The sequence below is a fragment of the Calonectris borealis genome, chromosome 1 (genome assembly GCF_964195595.1).
Source record: "Calonectris borealis chromosome 1, bCalBor7.hap1.2, whole genome shotgun sequence".
NCBI lineage: Eukaryota > Metazoa > Chordata > Aves > Procellariiformes > Procellariidae > Calonectris > Calonectris borealis.
In genome coordinates, this window is record NC_134312.1 from 128,600,221 (window position 1) to 128,624,790 (window position 24,570).

Genomic DNA, 24,570 nt, shown 5'->3' on the forward strand with positions numbered 1-24,570 from the left:
TCCTTGATGGCAATGTTCCCCCCTGCCGCCCTGCATCCAATAAAGGATGGAGATTCTCCTTGGCTCTCTTTTTGTCATTAATATATTTGTAAAAACATTTTTTATTATCTCTTATGACAGTGGCCAGATTGAGTTCTAGCTGGGCTTCTGCCTTTCTAATTTCCACTCTGCATGACCTAACGAGATCCCTGTACTCTTCCTGAGTTGCCTGCCCCTTCTTCCACAAGTGGTTAACTCTCCTTTTTTTCCTGAGTCCCAGCAAAAGCTCCCTGTTCAGCCAGGCCAGTCATCTTCCCCGCCCATTCTTCTTACGGCACATGGGGACAGCCCGCTCCTGCGCCTTTAAGACTTCCTTCTTGAAGAACGTCCAGCCTTCCTGGACCCCTTTGCCCTTCAGGACTGTCTCCCAAGGGACTCTCTCAACCAGTGTCCTGAGCAGGCCAAAGTCCGCCCGCCGGAACTCCATGGTAGTGGTTTTGCTGGCCCCCGTCCTTACTTCACCAAGAATCGAGAATTCTACCGTTTCATGGTCGCTAAGCCCAAGCTGACCTCCGACCACCACATCTCCCACCAGTCCTTCTCTGTTCGTGAACAGCAGGTCAAGCGAGGCACCTCCCCTGGTAGGCTCATTTACCAGCTGTGTCAGGAAGTGATCTTCCACACACTCCAAGAACCTACTAAACTGTTTCCTCTCTGCTGTGTTGTATTTCCAGCAATTGTCTGGAAAGTTGAAGTCCCCCATGAGAAGAAGGGCTAGCGATTGTGAGACTTCTGCCAGCCGCTTGTAGAATGCTTCATCTGCCTCTTCATCCTGGTTAGGTGGTCTATAACAGACTCTCAGCAGGATATCTGCCTCGTTGGCCTTCCCCCTCATCCTTACCCACAGCACTTGACCTTATCACAATCGTTGCACTCCAGGCAATCGAAACAGTCCCTAACATACAGAGCCACCCCACCGCCTCTCCTTCCTCGCCTGTCCCTTCTGAAGAGCTTATAGCCATCCATTGCAGCACTCCAATCGTGTGACTCATCCCACCGTGTTTCTTTGATGGCGACTATCCCGCTGCACAATGGCTTCCAGCTCCTGTTTGCCGCCCATGCTGCGTGCATTGGTGTAGATGTACTTGAGCTGGGCTATCGATTTCGCCCCCAGCAATGGCGTGCCATCCCTAGGCTTATCTCTAGTGAGCCTGGTTTTATCTCCTTCCCCTTTCAAACCTAGTTGAAGCCCTTTCGATGAGCCCCGCCAACTCATGAGCGAGAATCTTTTCCCCTGGTGAGACAGCTGAACTCCATCTGCCGCCAGCAGGCCCGGTGCCGTGTAAACCTCCCCATGATCAAAAAAGCCAAGATTCCGCCGATGGCACCAGCCCCTGAGCCACGTGTTTATCGGGTGTGTTTTCCTGTTCCTTTCAGTATTCTTCCCTGCCACTGAAGGGACTGAGGAAAACACTACCTTCAACCAATCGCCCCAGTGCCCTGAAGTCCCTTTTGGTCGCTTCTGGACTTCCCTCCACAACCTCATCACTGCCAGCCTGTATAACCAGTAACCAATAGTAGTAATCGGAGGGCTGCACCAGACCAAGGAGTTTCCTAGTAAGTCTCTAACCAGGGCGCCAGGGAGACAGCAGACTTCCCTGTGGGATGGATCTGGTCGGCATGTTGGGCCCTGTGTCCCCTCAGAAGGGAATCGCCTACAACAATTACCTTCCTTTTTTTCTTAGCAGAGGCAGTCGTAATGCATGGGGCTGACTGACTTGCCCTGGGCAACCCCCTGGATGGACCTTCATCTACATCTGCATTTGCCTGGCCCTCAAGTTCCAGAGCCCCATATCTGTTGTGTAAGGGCAACTGGGAAGGTGAGGGAGGCCAGGTCCCAAACAGGGATCTGTTTCCATTCCCCCTGTCTCTTAGGTTCCCTCCTTCTGCCTGGTGGCAAGAAGGTAGGGGATCCTCTGCTTCTTGTGGAGCCTCCATCTGCTGCCCTTGCCTCAGGGATGGTAGGGTATGGCTCCACCAATCTATCTCCCTCTCATGCTCTCTGATACTCCTTCACCTTTCCACTTCCTTTTTCAGCTCTGCCACCAGGCTGAGCAGATCATCCACCTGGTCACAGCGCACACAGGTGTTGTGTCTACTGCCCTCCGGTACAAGTGACAGGCTCAGGCACTCCCTGCAGCCGGAGACCTGGAGAGCTAGCTGTATGTTTGTGGGGGGGCTCCGTCTGGGTCGAATGATGATGGCTGCATAAATAATGTACATATACTAGAGGAGCAAACAATGACTCATTCTTCCAAGATAGGGAACTGGCTTTAGCTAGGAATCTAAAGGTTTTCTGTTTTCATGGCATCTTTTTGCCACAGCTGTCCAAAGGTTTATTTTTACTTCGCTGTTTCCAAGTCACGTGGCAGTTTTGTTTGTTTTGTTTTTTTTTCCTTTCTATTTCTTCCTTCCACCTTTATCTAAAATCACAAACTGGAAGTAATAGTAAGTGACCACACATAATCATTTTTCAAAGTCGTGGTCGTCTGGGAATACCTTCCATTAATGGGAAGATTCAGGCGTGGAACAGAAATATGTAAGATCTGGTTTGGCCGTGTGTGGCCATGGCTAAGGTGGAACCTAATGTGATAAACTGCTGCATATGAAAGTAGCGAAGCTGTATTTGCATCCTACCTGTCCCTGGCAGAAGAGGAGGTTTACTTATAACTGTGTCAGTAATTTTTGCATTGTGTGTCTTCTAAACCATACAAATACAAATGAACTGCTTTCAGACAAGTGTAAAGCAGGGGAAGCCCTGCAATATAAAGCTTTACTTATCCTGACAGTCATCTCTTCTGTGCTGTTAAGTACATGATCCTTTTGATGAGCTATGTCGAAGTCATAGACATCTTTAAACTGATAAAATTAAAGAATCCCTAATGCTGCAGAAGCATATGGTATTCTATGTCTAGAATACGATCTTCTGGATAGCTAGTTAACATTACATTACAAATATCTGTCTTTTTTTTAAGTGTAGAATTTGTTTCCAAACCCACTTTGTATTTTTTTTTAAGATACATGAGCTGGTTTCCATTAACCTATTGCAATACATGCTCTAGATTTAAACCAGTGTGAGTTTTGGACCTATTAAAAGTTGAGGGTCGTTTGAAATGACAAATATATTCTATACCCTGAGAAAATCAGATTAGGGCTTGTCCTATCTATGTTCTCTCTACCTCCACCGTGATGAAGTGACCTAAGGAAGCTGAGGACTCTCTTTATGAAGTCCTGTTTAGATGGCAAGTGGCTGATGGTAGTGGTTAACTTTTTTGAGACTGCTGTCTTGGCACTGTGGTGGTGGTTATTATTACAAGGTCTGATTCCTACATGTTCTGGTTTTAAATTTTTCTGTGATACGTCTGGACATTCCCATGGACCATTGGGGTCTAGAAGGGGAGCTTGGCATGAAGAGGAAGTAGTCAGGGAGAAGTATGCATAGAGTGAGAGCCATACATAATTGAGTGCTGGACTCTTCTGTCTTCTGTCATGTTCAGTAGTAAGTCTTCATCTGAGAAGATGCTGAATATGTGTGTTTGTCTGATAGTGAAATCATAGAAATTTTGGGAAAGTCGTCTGCACTTTAGTATTAAGAGACTGACTTTTCAACCAGCTGGGTAGGCTGTTGAAAATTATATTGCAAGGCCACATGAGTATTAATATATATACAAACTTTATATAGTGATAGTGTTTAAAATAGAAGTGAAACCATTATTGTTGTATATTCCTTAGAATGGTAATCTTAGCACACTAAGGAAGGCGGGAGTGTATGCATGTGTATATATATATATGTACACACTTGTTCTGGTAGGAGGTGCTGTATGTCACAGAAGGTACCAGTGTTGGATCACATGTAACAAAGTTAGGGTGCTGAGGGCCAGATGTAGTTGAACTTGACTTAAAGTGAATTTTTTTTTTCTAACTATTGTTTAAATTAAAAATTGAGCCACAGCTGATATAGGCTGTTGTATGAGAAACTAGGGAGGAAAAAAAAAAATCCAGTCTGGAATACTTTCTAGTGATTTTACTCTTTTGGAAAAGCTATAGAATCATAGAATCATTAAGGTTGGAAAAGACCTCTAAGATCATCGAGTCCAACCGTCAACCCAACACCACCATTCCCTAAGCGCCACATCCACACGTCTTTTTAAATACCTCCAGGGATGGTGACTCAACCACTTCCCTGGGCAGCCTGTTCCAAGGCCTGACCACTCTTTCAGTAAAGAAATTTTTCCTAATGTCCAATCTAAACCTCCCCTGGCGCAACTTGAGGCCATTTCCTCTCGTCCTATCGCTGGTTACTTGGGAGAAGAGACCAACACCAACCTCACTACAACCTCCTTTCAGGTAGTTGTAGAGCGCGATGAGGTCTCCCCTCAGCCTCCTCTTCTCCAGGCTAAACAACCCCAGCTCCCTCAGATGCTCCTCATAAGGCTTGTGCTCCAGACCCTTCACCAGCTTCGTTGCCCTTCTCTGGACATGCTCCAGCACCTCCATGTCCTTCTTGTAGTGAGGGGCCCAAAACTGAACACTGTATTTGAGGTGTGGCCTCACCAGTGCTGAGTACAGGGGCACAGTCACCTCCCTGCTCCTGCTGGCCACACTATTTCTGATACAGGCCAGGATGCCGTTGGCCTTCTTTGGCCACCTGGGCACACTGCTGGCTCATGTTCAGCCGGCTGTCGACCAGCACCCCCAGGTCCTTTTCCTCTGGGCAGCTTTCCAGCCACTCTTCCCCAAGCCTGTAGCGTTGCCTGGGGTTGTTGTGGCCGAAGTGCAGGCACTTGGCCTCATACAGTTGGCCTCAGCCCATCAATCCAGCCAGTCCAGGTCCCTCTGCAGAGCCTTCCTACCCTCGAGCAGATCAACACTCCCGCCCAACTTGGTGTCGTCTGCAAACTTACTGAGGGAGCACTCGATCCCCTCATCCAGATCATTCATATATTGAACAAGACCGGCCCCAAAACTGAGCCCTGGGGAACACTGCTCATGACCGGCCGCCAACTGGATTTAACTCCGTTGACCACAACTCTCTGGGCTTGGCCATCCAGCCAGTTTTTCGCCCAGCGAACAGTGGGTAGGAGTTCTGTTTAAGAGTGTACCTGTCTAGGCCGTGAGCCGCCAGCTTCTCTAGGAGAATGCCGTGGGAGACAGTGTCAAAGGCTTTACTGAAGTCCAGGTAGACCACATCCACAGCCTTTCCCTCACCCACTAGGCGGGTCACCTGGTCATAGAAGGAGATCAGGTTGGTCAAGCAGGACCTGCCTTCCATGAACCCGTGCTGGCTGGGCCTGATCCCCTGGTCTATCATTCGTGTTGTTCTTTTAACAAGACCAGGTTAAGGTAAAATGAGTGGAGAGGGGAAGAAGGGAAAGGGAATTCCCCGTTATACTTTTGATTTGATTCATAATTTATTGTCTGTATAGTTTCAGCTGCTGGCACCACAGAACAAATCAAACATTTACAGGGGTTTATTGGGGGTTATTTGGTTTCCTTACTGATGTATGAATAAACCTTTTTTCAGCCTTGAGCCTGAAATTCTTAAAGGCAGTTGAAATTATGTCAGAATTGTAAGGTGCTTTATGGAACTACCAGTACTTTTTCAGGCAATACTTATTCTGACTTCATTTTTAAGGCACTAAATTCTGTTCTCCCAGAAGAAGCTGGTTTAAAATGTTGGGCTTTTAAACTTTCAGGTAAAGAGAAATACTCAGGTAAACAGTAAAATAAAGGTGAAAACAGTAAACACTCAGGTAAACATTAAAATGTCATCTGCATTTTTATTTCGACTTTCCAGAGTTTGCAATTTTGATCTAGTTTAATTTGATTTGTGTTGTTATTAGAAGTAGTTAATTGTACATACCTGTTCCTTGCAGAAGATGCCAAGAGTTCTAACCATTGCTTTCCCCAAAACTGGACTTGATTTTTTAATATGTCATACTGTAGCTAGTGTTACCATAGGAGTTTGCTAGATGCAATGTGAGCTATGTACTATTTGCATACTATGACCTAGTAGGTATTACCTTTACTTCAAAATTTGTGTCTGTGAAATGTTATCCCTAGTTGTGTTCAAGCTAGGCTTGATTGCAGCTTCAATTGAATGCTTATTGAACGCTGAGCAGTGGCTTTTTCTTTTGCTATTTGACAATAATAGGTGTCCATTCTTACTCCTAGAACAACAACAACCTAGATGCCTGTTGTCGAGCCCTCGCACAGGAGAGCAACAAGTACTTATATATGGAGTACCATAGCCCTGATGACACCAGAATGAATAGAAATAGCCTTTTGCACATTAATCTGGGTATTCATCCTCATACCAGCTATCATGCAGGGGATGGAGCTCAACTTAATGGTGGTCGTACACTGGTACACAGTTCAAGCGATGGACATATTGATCCACAACGCACAGCAGGTAAACAGCTGATATGCTTAGTTCAAGAACCACATTCTGCTCCTGCTGTTGTGGCAGCTTCTCCTAGTTACAATCCATTTTTCATGAATGACCAGAATAGAAATGCAGCTACTCCTCCTCCACAGCCACCTCCACAGCCATCTTCCATACAACCAGGAATGAACACGTCTGCTATGCAAGGCCCTCCTCCCACGTATATGCACATACCTCGGTACAGTACAAATCCCATTACTGTTACAGTATCACAAAACCTCCCCTCTGGACAGAGTGTACCCAGAGCTTTACAAATTCTTCCACAGATTCCAAGCAATCTTTATGGGACTCCTGGCTCTATTTATATAAGACAAACATCTCAAAGTTCTTCAGGACGACAGACTCCTCAGAATACACAGTGGCATTCATCGCCACAGGGCCCAGTTCCACATTATACTCCCCGTCCTCTACCTGTATATCCACATCAACAGAACTACCAACCTTCTCAGTATTCTCCTAAACAACCCCAGATCCCTCAATCAGCTTTTCGATCACCACCGGCATCCCAGTGTCCCTCTCCCTTTGGCTCTCCTCAACACCAAGTTCAACCTCCTCAGTTGGGTCATCAGAGTTCACATGTTTTCATGCCTCCTAGTCCTTCAACGGTCCCAACCCATCCATATCAGCAAGCATCCCAGACTTTTCAAAAACAAGGTGGTCACTCTGTATCGTATCTTCCCCCTTTTGCTGGATCTAGTTTATCCAAAGGTTCCATGAATAAAATAGAAATTACAGTTGAGCCACCGCAAAGACCTGGGACTGCAATGAACAGAAGTCCTTCGCCAATAAGTAATCAACCATCCCAACGAAACCAGCACCCGCTGTATGCAGCCACTACTCCTCCTTCAAGTTCTCCATCAAGAGGTATGTCGGGTCAACCCAAACCTCCATTTAGTGTTAATCCAGTATATATTACCTACACTCAACCAACTGGACCTACAGGTGCACCAACACAGTCTCCTCGGGTAATGGTATCTCAGCCAAACCCAACCATTTTTAAAATCACAGTAGGTCGAGCACCGACTGAGAATCTTTTAAATTTAGTGGACCAAGAAGAGCGTTCTGCAGCACCAGAACCTATTCAGCCTATTTCTGTAATCCCAGGATCTGGAGGAGAAAAAGGAAGCCATAAGTATCAGAGAAGTTCTAGTTCTGGATCAGACGACTATGCTTACACTCAAGGTAAATGTTTCACCCTGCAAATTGTATTATTGCAAAATGCATTTTCAGCTTGATTTTGCTACTTCCTAAGTGAGAATTTTTGAGCCTGTACAGAGAAGAATAGAAATTGCACCAAAAAACATCTAATGAGAGAGATTGTTCAGATTTTTAAAAAATTTTGCCAAAATTCAGTCTAACATGTAAAGAATTTCTGAGGTTCTTAAAGTTGCTATGCTTTTGATGTTAGGGGAATTTCTTAAAAGAAAACACTGCAGCTAACAAGAGTAAGTGGTTTGTTCATATACTGTGTATCTGGTTTGTAAATTCTGCATTGAAGAACTGTGTCATAAATTTACATGTGGATTTTAGTATTTTTTGTGTTTGTTCCGTACTCGGGTGCTTTATAAAACCTGAAGCACTAACTTCTGCAGGGAATTTGAATCCAATTTATTTGGTTTAGATTGAAGAGTATTAAGTGAAAGAGGGGAGAGAGGTAGGATTGCAGCTAAAATTACTTCAGATGTCAATACAAATCGTATTTTTGTTTTGAAAGGTATTAAAATAATTATTTTGAAGAACTTAATCAAAAGTTCACTTCTTTCACTTAGAGTCTTCAAAGAGGAGGAGGAGATTGGCAGACATTTTAAGATGTGTGTTCTGCTGCATAGGGATAGAACATAGTCTAAATGCCACATATAAATGAAGAATTAAGTAATTTATTAAAAAAAAAAAAAAAGAGGGTGAAATCGGTGAAATCTAACCTTTAGCTGAAAACGGCTTTTCTCAGAGTAATCTGCTTTATAGAGTTGAAACATTTAAAATTGAGCAAATGAATCAGTCTGCAAGCATTCAAACCAATCATTTGGGGTAATGACAGAATGATAATCAGCAGCAATTATTTAAAGAATGTGCTTTGTTTCTGGATTTGTGTTTGGAAAAAAGGATCTATTCCTCCATTGCTCCTTCTAGCCTTCCTTTCACTTGAGAGCGCTGAAAATAATGGTTGTAATGCTGCCCTGTAGTTCTTGATTTCTTATTTCGCTTTGTGTCTTTTGAGCTATTCTAACTCATCAATGAAGAGCTGTTCTGAACCTGGTAGACCCAATTAGAAATGTGATTTAGAGAGAATGAACACTAGTAGGTCTGTAGCTCCTAGGCCATATGCTTTTTTTGGTAGTGTTCTTATTACAGCTTCATTAAAGATTGTCAGTTATGTGAGAAAACTATAAGTAGCTTCACATACCTGAGAAAAACATATTCTGAAATGTAGAAATCTGGTTTTACCTTTGTATCTTTGACTAGATTTGTGTATTTGGAAAACAAAACCAATAAAACTACTTAGTATATGCTTTTTGGGGCATCTGCTTTTGTGGCAATACCTACCACATCTGGGACTTTATTATAGCCTTTGGTATTGCTGCACTCTGAACTCTTGATAGAAATAAATTGTAGAAGAATAAACATTATATTCTTTACTACCACAAAGGAGTCCTAAAGAAGAGTATATTTAACAGCTTAATATAGGGAACAAGTTTATTTAATTTTCTTTTGAATATGGACCATTGTGTAAAGTGTTACCAAAAATCCATTCTGGTGTCTGTACTTCCTCTGTTTGTTTGTAGAGTGAGTCATGTTTGATGAGTTGTACTAGAGTATAATGTGAAGCTATGTAATGTAGTCATATCAGATGTTAAATTGGAGGAATCACACAAAGCCAAGGTTTGATAGTAATATTGGAAAATCATACAGCCTTGTATCTTTTTTTTTTTTTAAATTTTGTATTCTCTTAAACTCTAGTTGGATGACTTACGCTACTTAAAAAAGTAGAGAATAGTTTTGTTCAGTAATATTGGTGCCTGTATTATAAAAACATCTGATGTTATTCTTGGATAGGATTTTCAGTCTTTATTCTTTGGCCGTGAATTGGTGGATCAGTACAAAATCCAAAGTATAGTGCTACTTTTTTGCACAGAATACTGACGTCTGATAAAAAACACTGTCATTTTTATGCTCCTGACTGGGTTTTTTTTTATCTTCCCCCAGTAAGCTGCGTCATATTGTTGCTTATTTTTCTAACTTTTTTTTTAGCTAGTATGCAAATGTTCTTGAGATACTATGTGGTTTTTCTTTGCCTGTGTTGGATAGGGGTGAGGAAAAGGGCAGGTGCTGGCTGGTGCTTTCTATGAAATAGCATTTTGCAGATTCTACAACGTCTTCATACACTTGAACAGTTTGCTGGAACATTGTTATATGAGCAGTGTGCTTGTCTGAATACCCACAGCAAATTTCCCTTATTTTTCTCTGTCCTAGTAGACTTCTATCAGGTAAAAACAACCAGATCAGATGAAATATTGAGAAACGCTCTTCCTGCAGAAACTGAATATTATTTTCTAGCTAGTCAAAATTCCTTCTTTGGCTGCTCTGGGAGCCCAACATCAGCTTGTTACTGAGAGTCATAAAGTTCAGTACCATGACAAAAATGTGAGAGAATGATTAACAGCAGAGAAAGGTTTAAGGACAGCGAATCAGCTCTATTGTAGAATTAAAGACTCTGAAGCACCTGAGCTCCCCCCACTTTTTATTTTCTGGATTCTCTAGTCTCTTTTATTGGTGTTCTATAGTTTTGCCTTTGAGCACTGGGGAACTTACAGTATTGAGAATTACAGTACTCTCTGAAAAGCTAAGACTACTTAAAGTTATTATAGCATAATCTGTAATAGCAGTGAAAAAATTCAGGACTGACATTTGGCTAATGTGTTATGGCTAGTGTGTCAGGTGCTATTGAGCAGCAGATATGAAGTATGTGTTACCTTCTGATCTTACCTCTGGTATTTATTTTTTTTGTCAGTACAGTATTAATATAACTAGGTTGCTGTTTCATCCTGAGAAGCTGTCTCCTTGTACAGGTGCCTTTGTATTTTTGAGACGAGAAAGACCAAATGCAAAAAAAGAAGCTTTGACCAAAATGGTAATATCAACTTCAAGTTACTGTCTAAAATGTGGTTTTATTCTGGAAGAAATTTGTTCTAAATTGTAGTTCATTTGGCATGAAAGCATCTTCACACTGATATTTGGCTGCATGTTTACGATCACTTTTTTTTTCCAGAAAGGTCACTCATGAATCTTACGCATAAATTAAGAATTCAGTTTTCCAGTTTTTTTTGTGTTAGTAACTATTTCTTCCATGTAAAACATTAGCCTTGCTGTTACATCAACGAGCAAGGATGGAGAGATTAGCAAAGGAACTGAAGCTTGAGAAAGAAGAGCTCGAACGCCTGAAAGCCGAAGTCAATGGTATGGAGCATGATCTAATGCAGAGGCGGCTTCGAAGAGTTAGCTGTACAACTGCAATTCCAACAGTAAGCAATTTGTTAGTATTTTAATTCAAGATACAAATTTATTTTTTATGTTTTCATGAACTAAAGTATTATACAAAAAAAATTTTGGGATATAAAATCCTCAATCTGGAGGTGATTTTTTGTAAATTCTTGGCTTGTCGTAAGCCAGTTCTTAGAATTTAAGAAACAGATATGTGTCCAGCTTTCTTAGTGTTCACAACAGAATTTCTGAAACTTGTATACATGTGCTTTTCTGGACCACAGAACTGAATAGATAGTTACTTTCCTAACAACCTGTAAAAGTGGATGTCCAAGTCTATTTAAAGAGCCCGAGCGATATATAGCTTGGTGTTCATGCAGCAAGGTTTTGCTTTTTTTTTTTAAAAGGTATTTTGTTATATTGCGGTATTTTGTTGTTTGAGTAGTTGCATCTCCTAGACAATGTATTTCCCATTTGGTATGTGCAGGATGTGCCAAGTAACTTTTCAGTGGCAGTGTTAGCTCAAATAGTTGGCACTTTTCTCTCCTCTTTTCCTTGTTGATTCTTCCTATCTATGTGACTTCCACCTGCAAGTGACTCTAGCCCAAACATCTATATGGCTCTGATAAGAGAATTCATTTGACTGAAAAATAACTTCCACTTTGTGCAGTTGTTAGCCAAATCAGTTCAGACTTACTCACTGTGTTGACATAAACAATGGACACAGATTTAGGCTGGAAGGCTAGTGGGGGCTGTTAGCTGCTTAACTAGTATGGCTGCTGTATGTCTCACCTGTCTCAGGGCAGCATTTGGCAGCTATGTTCCTGGGAGGAATACAGAGGCACTGTCTTGAGTGTGCAAGGATGATGTTAGGAAAGCCAAAGCCCAACTGGAGTTGAATCTGGCATGGGATGTCAAAGACAAAAAGAAGGGCTTCTATTAGTACATAGGTGACAAAAGGAAGGCTACCGAAAATGTGGGCCCGTTGCTCAACGAGACCTGGTTACATAGGATGTGGAAAAGGCTGAGATACTGAATGCCTTCTTTGCCTCAGTCTTTACAGGCCTTCAGGAACCTGAGTCCCAGAGACCCCAAGAAAAGTCTGGAGCAAGGAAGGTATACCTTTGGTGGAAGAGGATCAGGTCAGGGAATACTTAAGCAAAGCGGACATAGATGAGTTCATGGTCCTGGGTGGGATGCACCCACGAGTGCTGAGGGAGCTGGCAGATGTCATTGAGAGGCCACCCTAGATAATCTTTGATTGATTATGGTGTTTGGGACAAGTGTCTGAAGACTAGAGGAGCACAAATGTCACTCCTGTCTTCAAGGACGACCCAGGGATCTACAGGCTGGTCAGCCTCACCTTGATCCCTGGGAAAGTGATGGAGCAGCTAATCCTTGAAACCATTTCCAGACACATGAAGGACAAGAAAATGCTCAGCAGTAGTCAGCATGGATCCACCAAGGGAAAGTCAAGCTTGATCAATTTGATAAACTTCTAGGATGAAAAGACTGGCCCGGTAGATGAGGGAGGAGCAGTGGTTATTGTCTACCTAGGCTTCAGAAAGGCTTTCGACATTGTCTCCTGTAAGATCTTCATAGAGAAGCTGATGAAGTATGGGCTGGATGAGCAGACAGTGAGGTGGATTGAAAACTGGCTGAAGAGCCAGTCCAAGAGTGTGGTAAGCAGTGGCACAAAGTCTGGTTGGAGGCCAGTAACTAGCAGTGTACCGCAAGGGTCAATACTGGGTCTGATCCCATTTAACGTCTTCCTTGATGATCTGGATGATGGGGCACAAGTCATCAGCAAGTTTGCTGACGACACAAAACTGAGAGAGTTGTGCTGCCATTCAGAGGGACCTCAGCAAGCTGGAGAAATGGGCTGGCAGGAGCCTCATGCCATTCAGCAAGGGGAAGTACTAAGTCCTGCACTTGGGGAGGAACAACCCCATGCACCAGTATAAACCAGGGGCCGACCAGCTGGAAAGCAATTTTGCAGAAAAAGCCCTGGTGGTCCTGGTGGAGACCAAACTGAGTGTGAGCCAGCAATGTGACAAAGGTGGCTAATGATATCCTGGGCTGCATTAGGAGCATTGCCAGCAAGAGGAGAGAGGTTATTCTTCCCCTTTATTCAGCACTGGTGAAGCCACACTTGGAGTATGGTGTCCAGGAGTGGGCTCCCCAGTACAAGAGAGAGACATGGTCATACTGGAGAGTCCAGGGAATGGCCACAAAGGTGATCAAGGGACTAGAGCATCTCTCCTGTGAGGACAGGCTGAGAGAGCTAGGACTGTTCAGCCTGGAGAAGAGAAGACTCAGGCGGGGATCTTATCAATGTGTATAAATACCTGAAGGGAGGGTGCAAAGACGATGGAGCCAGGCTCTTTCCACTGGTGCCCAGTGACAGGACCAGAGGCGATGGGCACAAACTGTGAAACACAGGAGGGTCCCTCTGAACATCAGGAAACACTTTTTTACTGTGTGGTTGACTGAGTACTGGCCCAGGTTGTCCAGAGCGGTTGTGGAGTCTTCATCTTTGGAGATATTCAAAAACCATCTGCTGTCTGGGCAGAGGGATTGGACCAGATGACCTCCAGAGGTCCCTTCCAACCTCAAACATTCTGTGATTTTGTGACTCTCTGTGATGCTGGAATGTATCCTAGGATAGGATAGTAATTGCTACATACATAATTATTAATAATTGCTGCTGCTGGCATTAAGAACACTTTGTATTCCAGTAACTTGTGGTTTCTTAATGATATGCAGGTATATGGACTTAAATAACTGATTATTCTGTTCAGAATAATTACTGTCTTGCAGCATTGACTGATTTAAATATACTGGGCTAGAAGGTTTGGCATGTTGGAGCTCCTTGGGGTGATGCAAATAAATAAACTTCTGACCTTATTCGGTTATAATTAAGTAATAATTAATGTGAACTGCAGCTCGTATTCTGTTTCTTGATCATCTTGATGTAAACTCATGTAGCAAATTGTCAATTTATACAGAATTTTATAAAGTGTATGGTCTTATAAACTTGAGCTTAGCTACGTCTTCTTATTAATGAATGTTAATATTAAGTAACTTTTTGTTCATTTTTGTTGGTTTGGTTTGTTTTCCTCCTCAAATGCCAATAGGAGAATGTTTTTTGAGGGAATAAATTGGGTAGGGGGGATGGGACAGACAGTGGAATCCTGCCTTTTTTTTTTCAGTGCCCTATCTATACTCAGTTTCTAATAAAGCTGTTAACAAAGATACAGCAATGTTATTTCTATGTCAGATAAGATACTGATTTTCCCACAGTTAATATTTTGGGTTGTTTCTTTCTAGCCTGAGGAAATGACCAGACTGAGAAGCCTCAACAGACAGCTCCAGATAAATGTTGACTGTACACTGAAAGAGGTTGATCTCCTTCAATCTAGAGGTATAGAATTGATAGGTTTTTAAAAACGTAATTTAAATATGGGCGGGAGTGTTGCAGACAACACTCAGCTGGACGGAAGTGTTGATCTGCTGGAGGGCAGGAAGGCTCTGCAGAGGGACCTGGACAGGCTGGATCGATGGGCCGAGGCCAACTGTATGAGGTTCAACAAGGCCAAGTGCCAGGTCCTGCACTTGGGTCACAACAACCCCAGGCAACGCTACAGGCTTGGGGAATAGTGGCTGGAAAGCTGCCCAGAGGAAAAGGACCTGGGGGTGCTGGTCGACAGCCGGCTGAACATGAGCCGGCAGTGTGCCCAGGTGGCCAAGAAGGCCAACGGCATCCTGGCCTGTATCAGAAGTAGTGTGGCCAGCAGGAGCAGGGAGGTGACCGTGCCCCTGTACTCGGCACTGGTGAGGCCGCACCTCGAATACAGTGTTCAGTTTTGGGCCCCTCACTACAAGAAGGACATGGAGGTGCTGGAGCATGTCCAGAGAAGGGCCATAAAGCTGGTGAAGGATCTGGAGCACAAGTCTTATGAGGAGTGGCTGAGGGGAGAAGAGGAGGCTGAGGGGAGACCTCATCGCGCTCTACAACTACCTGAAAGGAGGTTGTAGTGAGGTGGGGGTCGGTCTCTTCTCCCAGGTAACCAACGATAGGACGAGAGGAAATGGCCTCAAAAAATTTCTTCACTGAAAGGGTTGTCAAGCCTTGGAACAGGCTGCCCAGGGGAAGTGGTTGAGTCACCATCCCTGGAGGTATTTAAAAGATGTGTAGATGTGGCACTTAGGGACGTGGTTTAGTGGTGGACTTGGCAGTGTTAGATTTATGGTTGGACTCAATGATCTTAAGGGTCTTTTCCAACCTAAATGATTCTATGATTCTAATATAGTATGTGCTTAAATGTGGATACTTGGACTCTTTAAAGTTCAATTTTGATTATCAATAGCAACTTAGCTCTACAAGGTGTCTTTTTCAGTTGCAACCTGATAAACTTGACTTGCTAATATTTCTGTTAGCCAAGTTAAATTACATTACCAAGAAAGTGGTGACTTAAAAGTGACTTTGTCAAGAGCAAATTTTATAAAGAAATACTCCTTAGTGAAGGTTCTTTACTTAATTTTGTAACTTTCTGCTGACAAAGGCTCTGACCACGTAATACAAAACAGAACTACAGGTTGCAACCAAGAAGTTGACAAACAGAAATCTACTTAGGTCTTTAAAAATCCTCTTTCTGCAACTTGACATAAATACAATCAAATTGATTAGAATATGCATAGTCCTCCTTTTTTATCAAGAATGTGTCCTACAGAAAGATTTACGTTTTCACATATTTTTAAAGCAATACAGAATATTGAGCTGGAGCCCATTCTTCAGTATGGGATTAGCCTGCTACAAATTACTAGAATCAATACAAACCTGAAAATATGTGACCAAAAACTACTCGGGGAAAAGCTAATATATAATGTCATAATAAAAAGATGTATAAAATCTGAAGCCACTAGATGTTCATATCACTGGCATAGGCGTGTAAATAACCTTGGAGTTATGCTTTCTTACTTTTCTTTTCTGACAGGGAACTTTGATCCGAAAGCCACATGTAACTTCTATGATAACATAGAGCCTGGTCCTGTTGTGCCACCAAAGCCATATAAAAAGGGTAGGTAAAAAAACGAGCATTAAGTTACCTAATCTGCATTGAGAAAGCTTCCCCCCCCCCCCTCTTCTTTTTTTAAAAACCCCTATGATGACAGGAAGCAATTCTAATTATTACAACTTTTCTCTATACATATAAAAAATGTTCTGTTTTGGTTTAAGTGCAGTAATCCTGGCTACAACTTGTTTTCCTCAGGCAGGTTGTTGCAAATGAATGTTCTGTTAATATGTTGTTTGTAAATACTGTTATTCACTATTAGAAAAAGAGTTGAAAGTATACAAAGTTTTACATGTTAACTTGAGCTTCCTAATTATGTATTTTTAAAAATACTTCCAGGTTAAAAGCTCTATGTCAGGTTTGTTTAGCTGTCTTCTAATACATCTTTAAGGATTTTATAGTTTAGTTGGGATCTTTTATGCAAGTTTAATTGGTCACAGCAGCTTTTTAAAATTTGCATTTATATTTTTAATTGTATTTTTACTTGACTGGTCATACTTTACCTATTTTTTGTGCAGAGTATGAATTTCACAGTAGCCCTGAAGTTTTAGAACAGCAGGAGCTTCAGACATTTTTAAGGACCAAGACAGAACATGTTTCCTCACATCAGTCTAAAGAGATAACAGTGTCCCACTTGTACAAGTTCATTACTGTTTTCTAAAATTTTCTGTGCTAATTGTATAGTATCTAGGATTCGTATCCAGCTGAGGACACTTAAGTTTTATGTAAGCACAGGAGCTATGTATTTAGTCTCACTTTTTGCCCAGTGGAGATGAGTACATCCCAGAGTGACTCAGCTCACCCTTAGTAGACAGCTAGTGACGGTGTAGCTCAGCAGCTCTCTGAACTCCACTATGTTTAGTGGTGATTTTGAAGCAGAATCCTACCTTTTGTTTCAGGTATTTTTGGACCTTTTTTTTTCCTTTTACTTCCTGAAATCAGTTAAAAGAATGGTTTCAAATGTTAGTGGAAGTTTTTAAACACCTTGTATCTTTCTGTTGAAATAGCCAGTCTAGGATCCTGTGCTCTTGATACAGAGAAAACAGTGGTCTTTTCTCTGAAAATGTTATGTGTGATAAGATTTATAATGTTGTGTCTCCTCTTACTGTAAAAGAGCATGTACTAAAATTGTTAGTGGAAGAGAAGTCACTCTTCTGAATCAGTAATCATATAGTCTGCTTGAAAATCCAAATTTTGTAAGTAAGTTCTAGTTGCTGATAAGCACTTCACAAAGGTTTTTGCAGTTGAATTTTGAATTCATATACGTAAATTTTTCCCCCTCTTTTGAAGCAAGTATTTTACCTTTCTATATCATGAAATGCTTAGTATGTGGAAATGTAAAAGAAAGAGAAGGCCCAGAACTACTGCTTGTAGTTCAAAAAAAAACCCAATACTGGGATGTGTTCCCTGCACAGATGATAGTCTCCAGGAAAGACAGTAGCAACAGGTGAGCAGTGGCATGAAGGCAGCTGCCTGGATTCATGTTAAATTGCAGTGGTTGTGTGGTTGATTTAAGGCACTGCTACTTCGTGATGCTTGAAGAGATTATCTTAATTACACTAGCCTATTTGATTTATTATTTCAAAGCAAAATAAAGTGCAAAACTTGCATGAAATAAGTGATAAGTGATTTTATTTGGCAATTGGAAAGATAGTGTCTTGTAAGGATTTATACAACTTTTATGATTAGCTTCCCAGTTTTGTCTGTCAACTTATTAAGATCAGTTTTAGGGCTGGTGTACCGTATCCTGAGCTTGGCTTTTAACATGAAGTCGTCAAAATTTTTTTTTTTCCTTAAAAAATTACATTTCCTTAATATTCAGCCATTGAAGATGTGGGCAGGACAGACAGGTATGGGCAAGACAAGGGTCTGTTCTGTGCTGCCATCTGGCTATCCACATGAATGTAGTCTAGTGCCCGCACTACTTGTTTGCTTAGAAGGAATTTGTTGAGGCCAAGCAGTGTTAACGTGACTATGCAACTTCTGGACTGGAGAGAATTTACATCTAAGCAAGGAGGTTACTTTTATTTTCTTCATGTCTCTGAAGACAAACCTAAGTACCTAAGTACTATTTGCACTAACTTTGTCGTTAGCCATCTGCTAGATTTCTTAGCAGATGGCAGCAATGTGTGAACTTTGAATTACAAATTGCAGTCCTTTTTTACAATGTAAGTTCTCTTTTAATTAAGCAGTTCTAGAGATATTTGTTTAGCAGATGGGTATCTTAACCTTACCTTCTAGGTATGTGTGCTAATGTTGTTTTGAATATTAACATTTTGTAAAATGTTGTGTTTCCACATCCTATGAGTATTTGTCACTTTTAGTAGATAACCTGAGGTCTTGAAGCGGTGGTTGGAGACATCGGAAAACCGAGTCTTTCTGTGGGTTAATACTTAACGTATGATTTGCATACATACTGATTTTATTAATTAAAACACTTAAGTGCTGCTTCACGTACACACAGCCCTGCTGCAAAGCCATGAGGAAGAAAAACAATCATCTTGTTTTGAAACAGGCCTACCATTTTATTTTTATATTGTATTTTCTTCAGCCTGGATAAATGCTAGAAAAAGATGCAGAAAATATATTAGCTGTTCGAAGAAACTACGTTAGAAGTAGTCTTTCACTTCAGGTACAGTAGGGTTGTTGGAATTTAGAATTTGGTAATACACTACTGTATGTAAACCTGTGAAGTCACTCCTTAACAGGATGGTGCTGCAGTGCCAGTAACAAACTTTTCAGTATGTTTTATGCTATTAAACCATTAGCAGTGTGAGTGACCTAACAGTGGTGACTGCTCTTTTTATTTTTAATGTAGTATGGTTAAGTGACCTTTTACAGAGGTGAAATAAATATTCAGATTTCACAAACTGAATTAGAAGTGCTTTAGCAAAAGACCTTTAATGTTACCTAAGTGGAAAGGTTTCCACGTTCATTTTAAGATAGAATGTTTAATGAGGTGACAAACCAGTAGTATGATCTTGCGTATCATCCTTTTCTTCTGAAATAAGAAAAATTCTTTTCCTTTGGCTTTTTTTAGAGCATCAAAACAGCTCCAAACAGACTCCACGGACTCAGCCAAGAGATGAAGACTTTGAAGGGGCTCCATGGAATTGTGATAGCTGCACCTTTCTAAATCACCCAGCACTAAATCGCTGTGAGCAGTGTGAAATGCCACGATACACCTGAAAATCAGGAAGGGGCTGCATTGGGTTGAAAACAGGCTCTCAAGCCGAAACTGTAGGAGAAGGAAACATGGGGAACCTTTCAGTCCATCTGCCCAGCCTTTGCCAGTCAACAATCTTCATATTGCAAGGGGTGGGAGTAATGTGTTGAGATGTTTCTGCTTGTGCTACACTAAAAATAAATAAATTAAGGGCAAAATTCTTTCTTATCCCATTGCAGTGAGCAAAGCAGAAAATGAAACCTGAAAATGTAAAAGGATTAATTTTGGGAAGAATGTATACAGGAAAGCAAATAACTACTGGTGTTTAGTCCTGTGGTTATAGTTACTGCTTAGTGGCTCAAAAAAAAAATACTGTTTTTTTTAAAAAATTATAGGACTCTTAGTAATGGTGTGAAATGTTACACTTACCTAGAAAAACTGAAGAGCCAGAGCTGACTTAACCTGGCCACAGCTAGCTGGAAAACAAAGGCTCCCTGTGCTTCTAGATTGTAAGCTACTGAAAAAGGAGACAGGTAAATGCAACGATAAATTTTGCAATGTATAAAAAACAAGGAGAAGGGTATTTGTAATTGCTGCTTTTTTTCAGGGTAACTTATGTCTACAAAAAATTGCTGTTTGAAATAGTAACCTAAGGTGACTAAATGAGATACCGTATGAGTGTTACAGAGAGTTTAATCAGAGGTAATTTTTTACAATCCTTTTTGCTTGTACAGTGCTCACCTGGCTGTGTCAACATTGGTAATAAACTAAGAATGAATTCTACCGTATTAAGGATGAAAATACTGCTGCATGCTTTCATTAGGCTGTCGTGTTTCAAAGCTAAAAGTATGCTTTTATATACAACAACCTTCTAAGCCTGTGCTCTGTAGCAGCACAGTGACATATACCAAACACAGACTACTCCAAATTCGGTTTGGAAGACTTGAGCTCAGCCATGGTTGTGTATGAGAAGAGTTTGTACACAGTTCCTTAGGCCTTTTCAGCTTCCAATTTGTGAAGAATTCATGATGTTTACAGCACAGAAGGTACTTTGTGCCCCAGTTCAAAGTTAGCTGAAAAATAATTAATCAATTAGCTCTTCAGTAAAGGTTTATTTGCACATTGTTAATAAACCAGCCTGTATGAAATAGCAGATGCCAGATCCTGGAAAAATTACACACTGCATTCTTTTTATTTTGGTCAGGAAATATTTGCCGTAGGTTGAAGAACACAAGACTTGCAACTGAAAATCATACTGGTACTTTTATGCATATGATATACTGTATTATAAAGGTGATGATTAATTTGTTTGAATGCTTCAGGTTGCTGTAATAAAGCACTCAATACTTGTGAAATCGAACTTGGGTTTGGGCAGCTGAATGATTATGTTACACAACTGTGCGACTGAGTAGGATGTTCTTGTCTACTGGTCAGAAGCTGGTACAGTGCATTTGGGTTTTTATGGTATAACTTTGTCAAGATTCAGAGATGCAACCAAGCATGTCAGCTGAGTTATGGTAATTGACTTTGCAACTGTGAGGCAAAATGTGCTAGCTAAACCTTACCAGAGGAGTTTTAGACTGCTTCATTTTAAATTGTTCTTAGCTCATGGCAGCCGCATCCATATGGTCAATTACCACAATTCACTTGATGTGTGATAACATGTTAAGCTGTGATAGAACAATCACGTGTCTGAATCCTTATTTAAAATCAAGCAGCGTTGGTAAGGGGTGGGTGGAGGAAAACTCATCTTGGCTGCATTGCTCAATCTGGTGTCTTCTCTCCCTGCAGTTTATAAAGATAAACAAACTGTGATCTTAGATGAGGAACCAATATTTTATCTGGCATTTTTCAATAAGTTCTTGCACTAATTAAATCTTCAGCATAGTTTTAAATAAGCGAAGAGATCTCCAGCGATCGGTGTGCACCACTGATGAGCAAAACAAAGTCAAAGGCATCAGAGCTAGTTTTCCCACCCTCCTTCCCGCCCTCTTTCCCTCCCTCCTATTTATATTACTATGCGGGGAGCTCATCTCATAGGGGTAAAAAAGGGGTAAAAAAAATTACTGTTAAATGAAGTTAGAAGGCAAATATCAATTTTCTTCATATAAGTGGACAGTCTGACAAATCAGAGATAACTAGAAAACAGATGAGCAGAAGCATTATACCTAGAATAAGGAGTACTGTTGCTGTTATCAGCTGTATAACAAATTATCAAAACAGTATCAGTAACTTCATGACTTTTCTGTCGTGATGCCTTTGCCTTTGTATTATTTAAATTTTCTCTTCATTTGTACTTCTTGAAGTTCTAGAAGCATTTGTTTTTGCTGGAATTACAAAATGATAGCAACTGAAATGACAGTCAGCAAATGAGAGTAGGCGTGCCATGCATCAATACAGTTATGCCATTTTCAGACAGAATAGATGCTACTTTTGAAGGGGGGCAGAAATGCATACAGTCCCATAATTCCCTGAACTTTAATAACCATAAATGGAGACTTGCTAATCTTATCTTAGCTTTACCAGAGGAAGAGAAGGAAGGCTGTTGTGACAGCGACATACTTTTTGGAAGACTGAGTGCCGTTAAATTGCAAATGAGCTCCTTTGTACCAATACTTTTACTCCAGTTTTTCAATTACTCTCATTTGTTGCTTGTACAAAAAAAAACCCTTCTGATGTGTTCTTCTACTTGTAAAAGCCCATACTCAGACATTAATAGTAAAGACTTTACATGGTGCTTGAATATTTTTAGTTTGTTAGAATGTAAATTGTATTTTGGATATTGGAAGATCTGTTTTCCTTCTGAAAGCAGGTGACACCGTTCACACCCCAACTGAATTGTAGATTATGCCAAAAAGATTGGTTTATGTAATATTTATTGAATGCACATAAAACCCTAATGTCAGCTGGCATACAAAATGCACTGTATTGTATAAAATATGTGTGTGTGTGTGTGTGTGTGTGAATGGTGGGATGCTGATGCCATTGTGTTGAGTTAATGCACTACTTGTGTTTTCTTTTTTTCCTTCATGACTGAGCTTTTCCTCAACCATGCTACTAGAGTGGTAGAGTTTGTAACTGACGTGGACATTCAGATATTCAGAATTATTTCACTGTTCATTGAAATTTTATAAAGCTTATTTTATATTTACTGTGCTATTAAGATGAATTCCCTTTAATTATAGAATACTACTGTAGTTCTTTAAAAGTTTATTTAGAGTGGGGCTTGTGGAAAATGATTCAGAACATAGTAAACCAAAAGAAATCCTGAACTTTGGATCTACTTTTAATTTGATGTAATTATTGGTCTTGTTTGGGTGAAGAGGAAGGGGGTGGGACGTCAAGCAAAAGGAAGTACTTTGTAAAACGTAGTCTTAGATCAGATTGAATTGTGTATCTGTGTGTCTGTGGTATGTGTGTGTTTCCCTTGAAAATGGGAGGTGTGGTAAAAAGGTGTAATAATTCTTAAAAGAGCTGGTCTCAGTACTTTCTGGTTATGATATGCTACTAAATCACTTTTTTTTTTTTAAAAAAGAACCTTTTCTTTCAGTTTATCTGTCCCAGTTATACATCTCTCATTTCAATTTCTAAATACTTTTACATTTAATATTGATTGTAAAACCCCTCGAAACTGAAATAAAAATACTTGAGTTGAAACGGGGACAAAACAAAATAAAACCAATAAAGAATGTTTTAAAAAAGAATGTGAGAATATTAAATATGTTAAAAAGAAGCTTGACATCAGCATGATAGTTTCTGTTTTAGAATTCAGTGGTATACCCTAGAATGTGAAAATGACTATCCTGATGAGACGTGGATAGTTGGACATAAACAATTCATCAGCTTGTTTGGTACCACAGAATTTACGTGCTCTGTACTACAGTGACTCTAAATCCCGTAAAGAAAGACAACGTGCAGATATCACATCTCATAGTCAGTACTGTCTCTATGTGCTGCTGCATTTGTTTCGTTTCAAAATGTCAATATTATACGAAGCTAGCCGTGACTGAATTTTGCCAGCTTTCTTCAGTTTGGGGCTTTCATTGCTGTTTATGTCCATAAATATTAATGCGAATATTTTTCTTGGTTTTGAATAATCAGAAATCAATGGAGTTAATGCAATATTATAATCCTGGATTTTCAGTACCTTTGAAACCGATTTTAAAAAACTGTGTTCTTGAAACTTATTTATTTATGGTGGCACCAGTGTATCTAATCCATATTTCCTGCTGTGTGAAACCCTGTTAAATTTTTTCATTAAAAAAGGAAGACACGATCTTGTTTAATCCTGTATATATGGTGTCTGCATTCTAGATTTGTGTATGCTGTGAATGAACTTATTACTAAGAGATGAAATTGTATAAAAGCATTCAGAGGCTATGCATGCATGGTACCTCCAGAAAGTGCATACTCCGAGTTGCAGATTCCTGCAAAAATAAATTAATAAAACTAAGCGAACATCACATCCTGCATTTGTTCTCGTATGTGGTAGGAAACATTTGAAAAATACAGCCTTTTTGCTCTCATAGTCTGATTGTTTCTGGTCTTCCACTTGAACCCATAGCTATAGCAGATTTGTTTCAGGGCTTTTGGGGTTTTCTTTTTGGTGACCAATATGATTCTTGTTAGGCAATTGCTGAATATTGAACTGGGGTCCAAGTCCTGTTCCTGTGAATGTGGACAGCTTGTGTAAGGAGTCGTCCCCTTTGGAGAATGGATATTCTGTGCAGCTTCTGGTGTAGAAACAGGACATTGGATGTTCAGAGCGTGAAGTTGAGCTCATCACTTTCCTCTTGGTTTTGAATGGGAAGTTGTTAATAAAGGAGTAGCTTTACCTAGCAGGTGATCACCTTTTGTTTGTAGTCTCAGTTGCAGGCATTCCTGCTTACCCTTGATAGTATTGAGTATCTGGATTACAAAAGTTCTTCTGCTATAACCTCTTACAGAAAGGCACTGCTCTGGGAGAGGGTGGAGAACTTGAAATGCATAAATCGGTATGCAGGCAATTTCTTTTTGTTAGTATGTCTTCTCAATTATCTTGGTTGTATCAGCTCACCATAATCTAAAGCTTGAAAGCTCTGTAGCTGTGCTACAGCTGTATTTTGTGCACATACAGTTTCGGTCATTAAACATATTCTCTAACAAACCTGCTGCAACTTGGGTTTTGAGCTTTTGTCAGCAAACACATAAGAATTTAGTTCTGCATTCCTTTTGCTAAATTGAATTTATAAAAATTTCAGGATAGGTTTGTATTTTAATCAAGCATTCGATTCTTTCACTTTAGAAATCCTTGCAATTGAAACTTTTAATCTTTTTTAAAAAGTTTCAAAGCTTTAAAAAAAGTTTTAAAATGTTAAGGTACCTGT

At 40.5% G+C, this 24,570-nt stretch overlaps 1 protein-coding gene across 5 annotated transcripts in view; it reads left to right on the top strand.

The window, feature by feature from the left end:
• Nucleotides 1–23,667, top strand: part of TAB3 (TGF-beta activated kinase 1 (MAP3K7) binding protein 3) — a 55,716-nt gene extending 32,049 nt beyond the window's left edge. For 2 of the 5 annotated variants that reach the window (XM_075174582.1, XM_075174572.1), the window contains 5 exons: nt 6,214–7,666; nt 10,844–11,004; nt 14,294–14,387; nt 15,961–16,044; nt 19,079–22,741. In XM_075174582.1, the coding sequence (XP_075030683.1) occupies nt 6,214–7,666; nt 10,844–11,004; nt 14,294–14,387; nt 15,961–16,044; nt 19,079–19,227 (1,941 nt within the window). In that variant the 3' untranslated portion in view covers nt 19,228–22,741. Of the gene's footprint in view, nt 1–6,193; nt 7,667–10,843; nt 11,016–14,293; nt 14,388–15,960; nt 16,045–19,078 lie in introns of all 5 variants that reach the window. The other 3 variants (XM_075174592.1, XR_012677424.1, XM_075174602.1) reach the window with 3 other exon arrangements.
• Nucleotides 23,668–24,570: the final 903 nt, after the last annotated feature.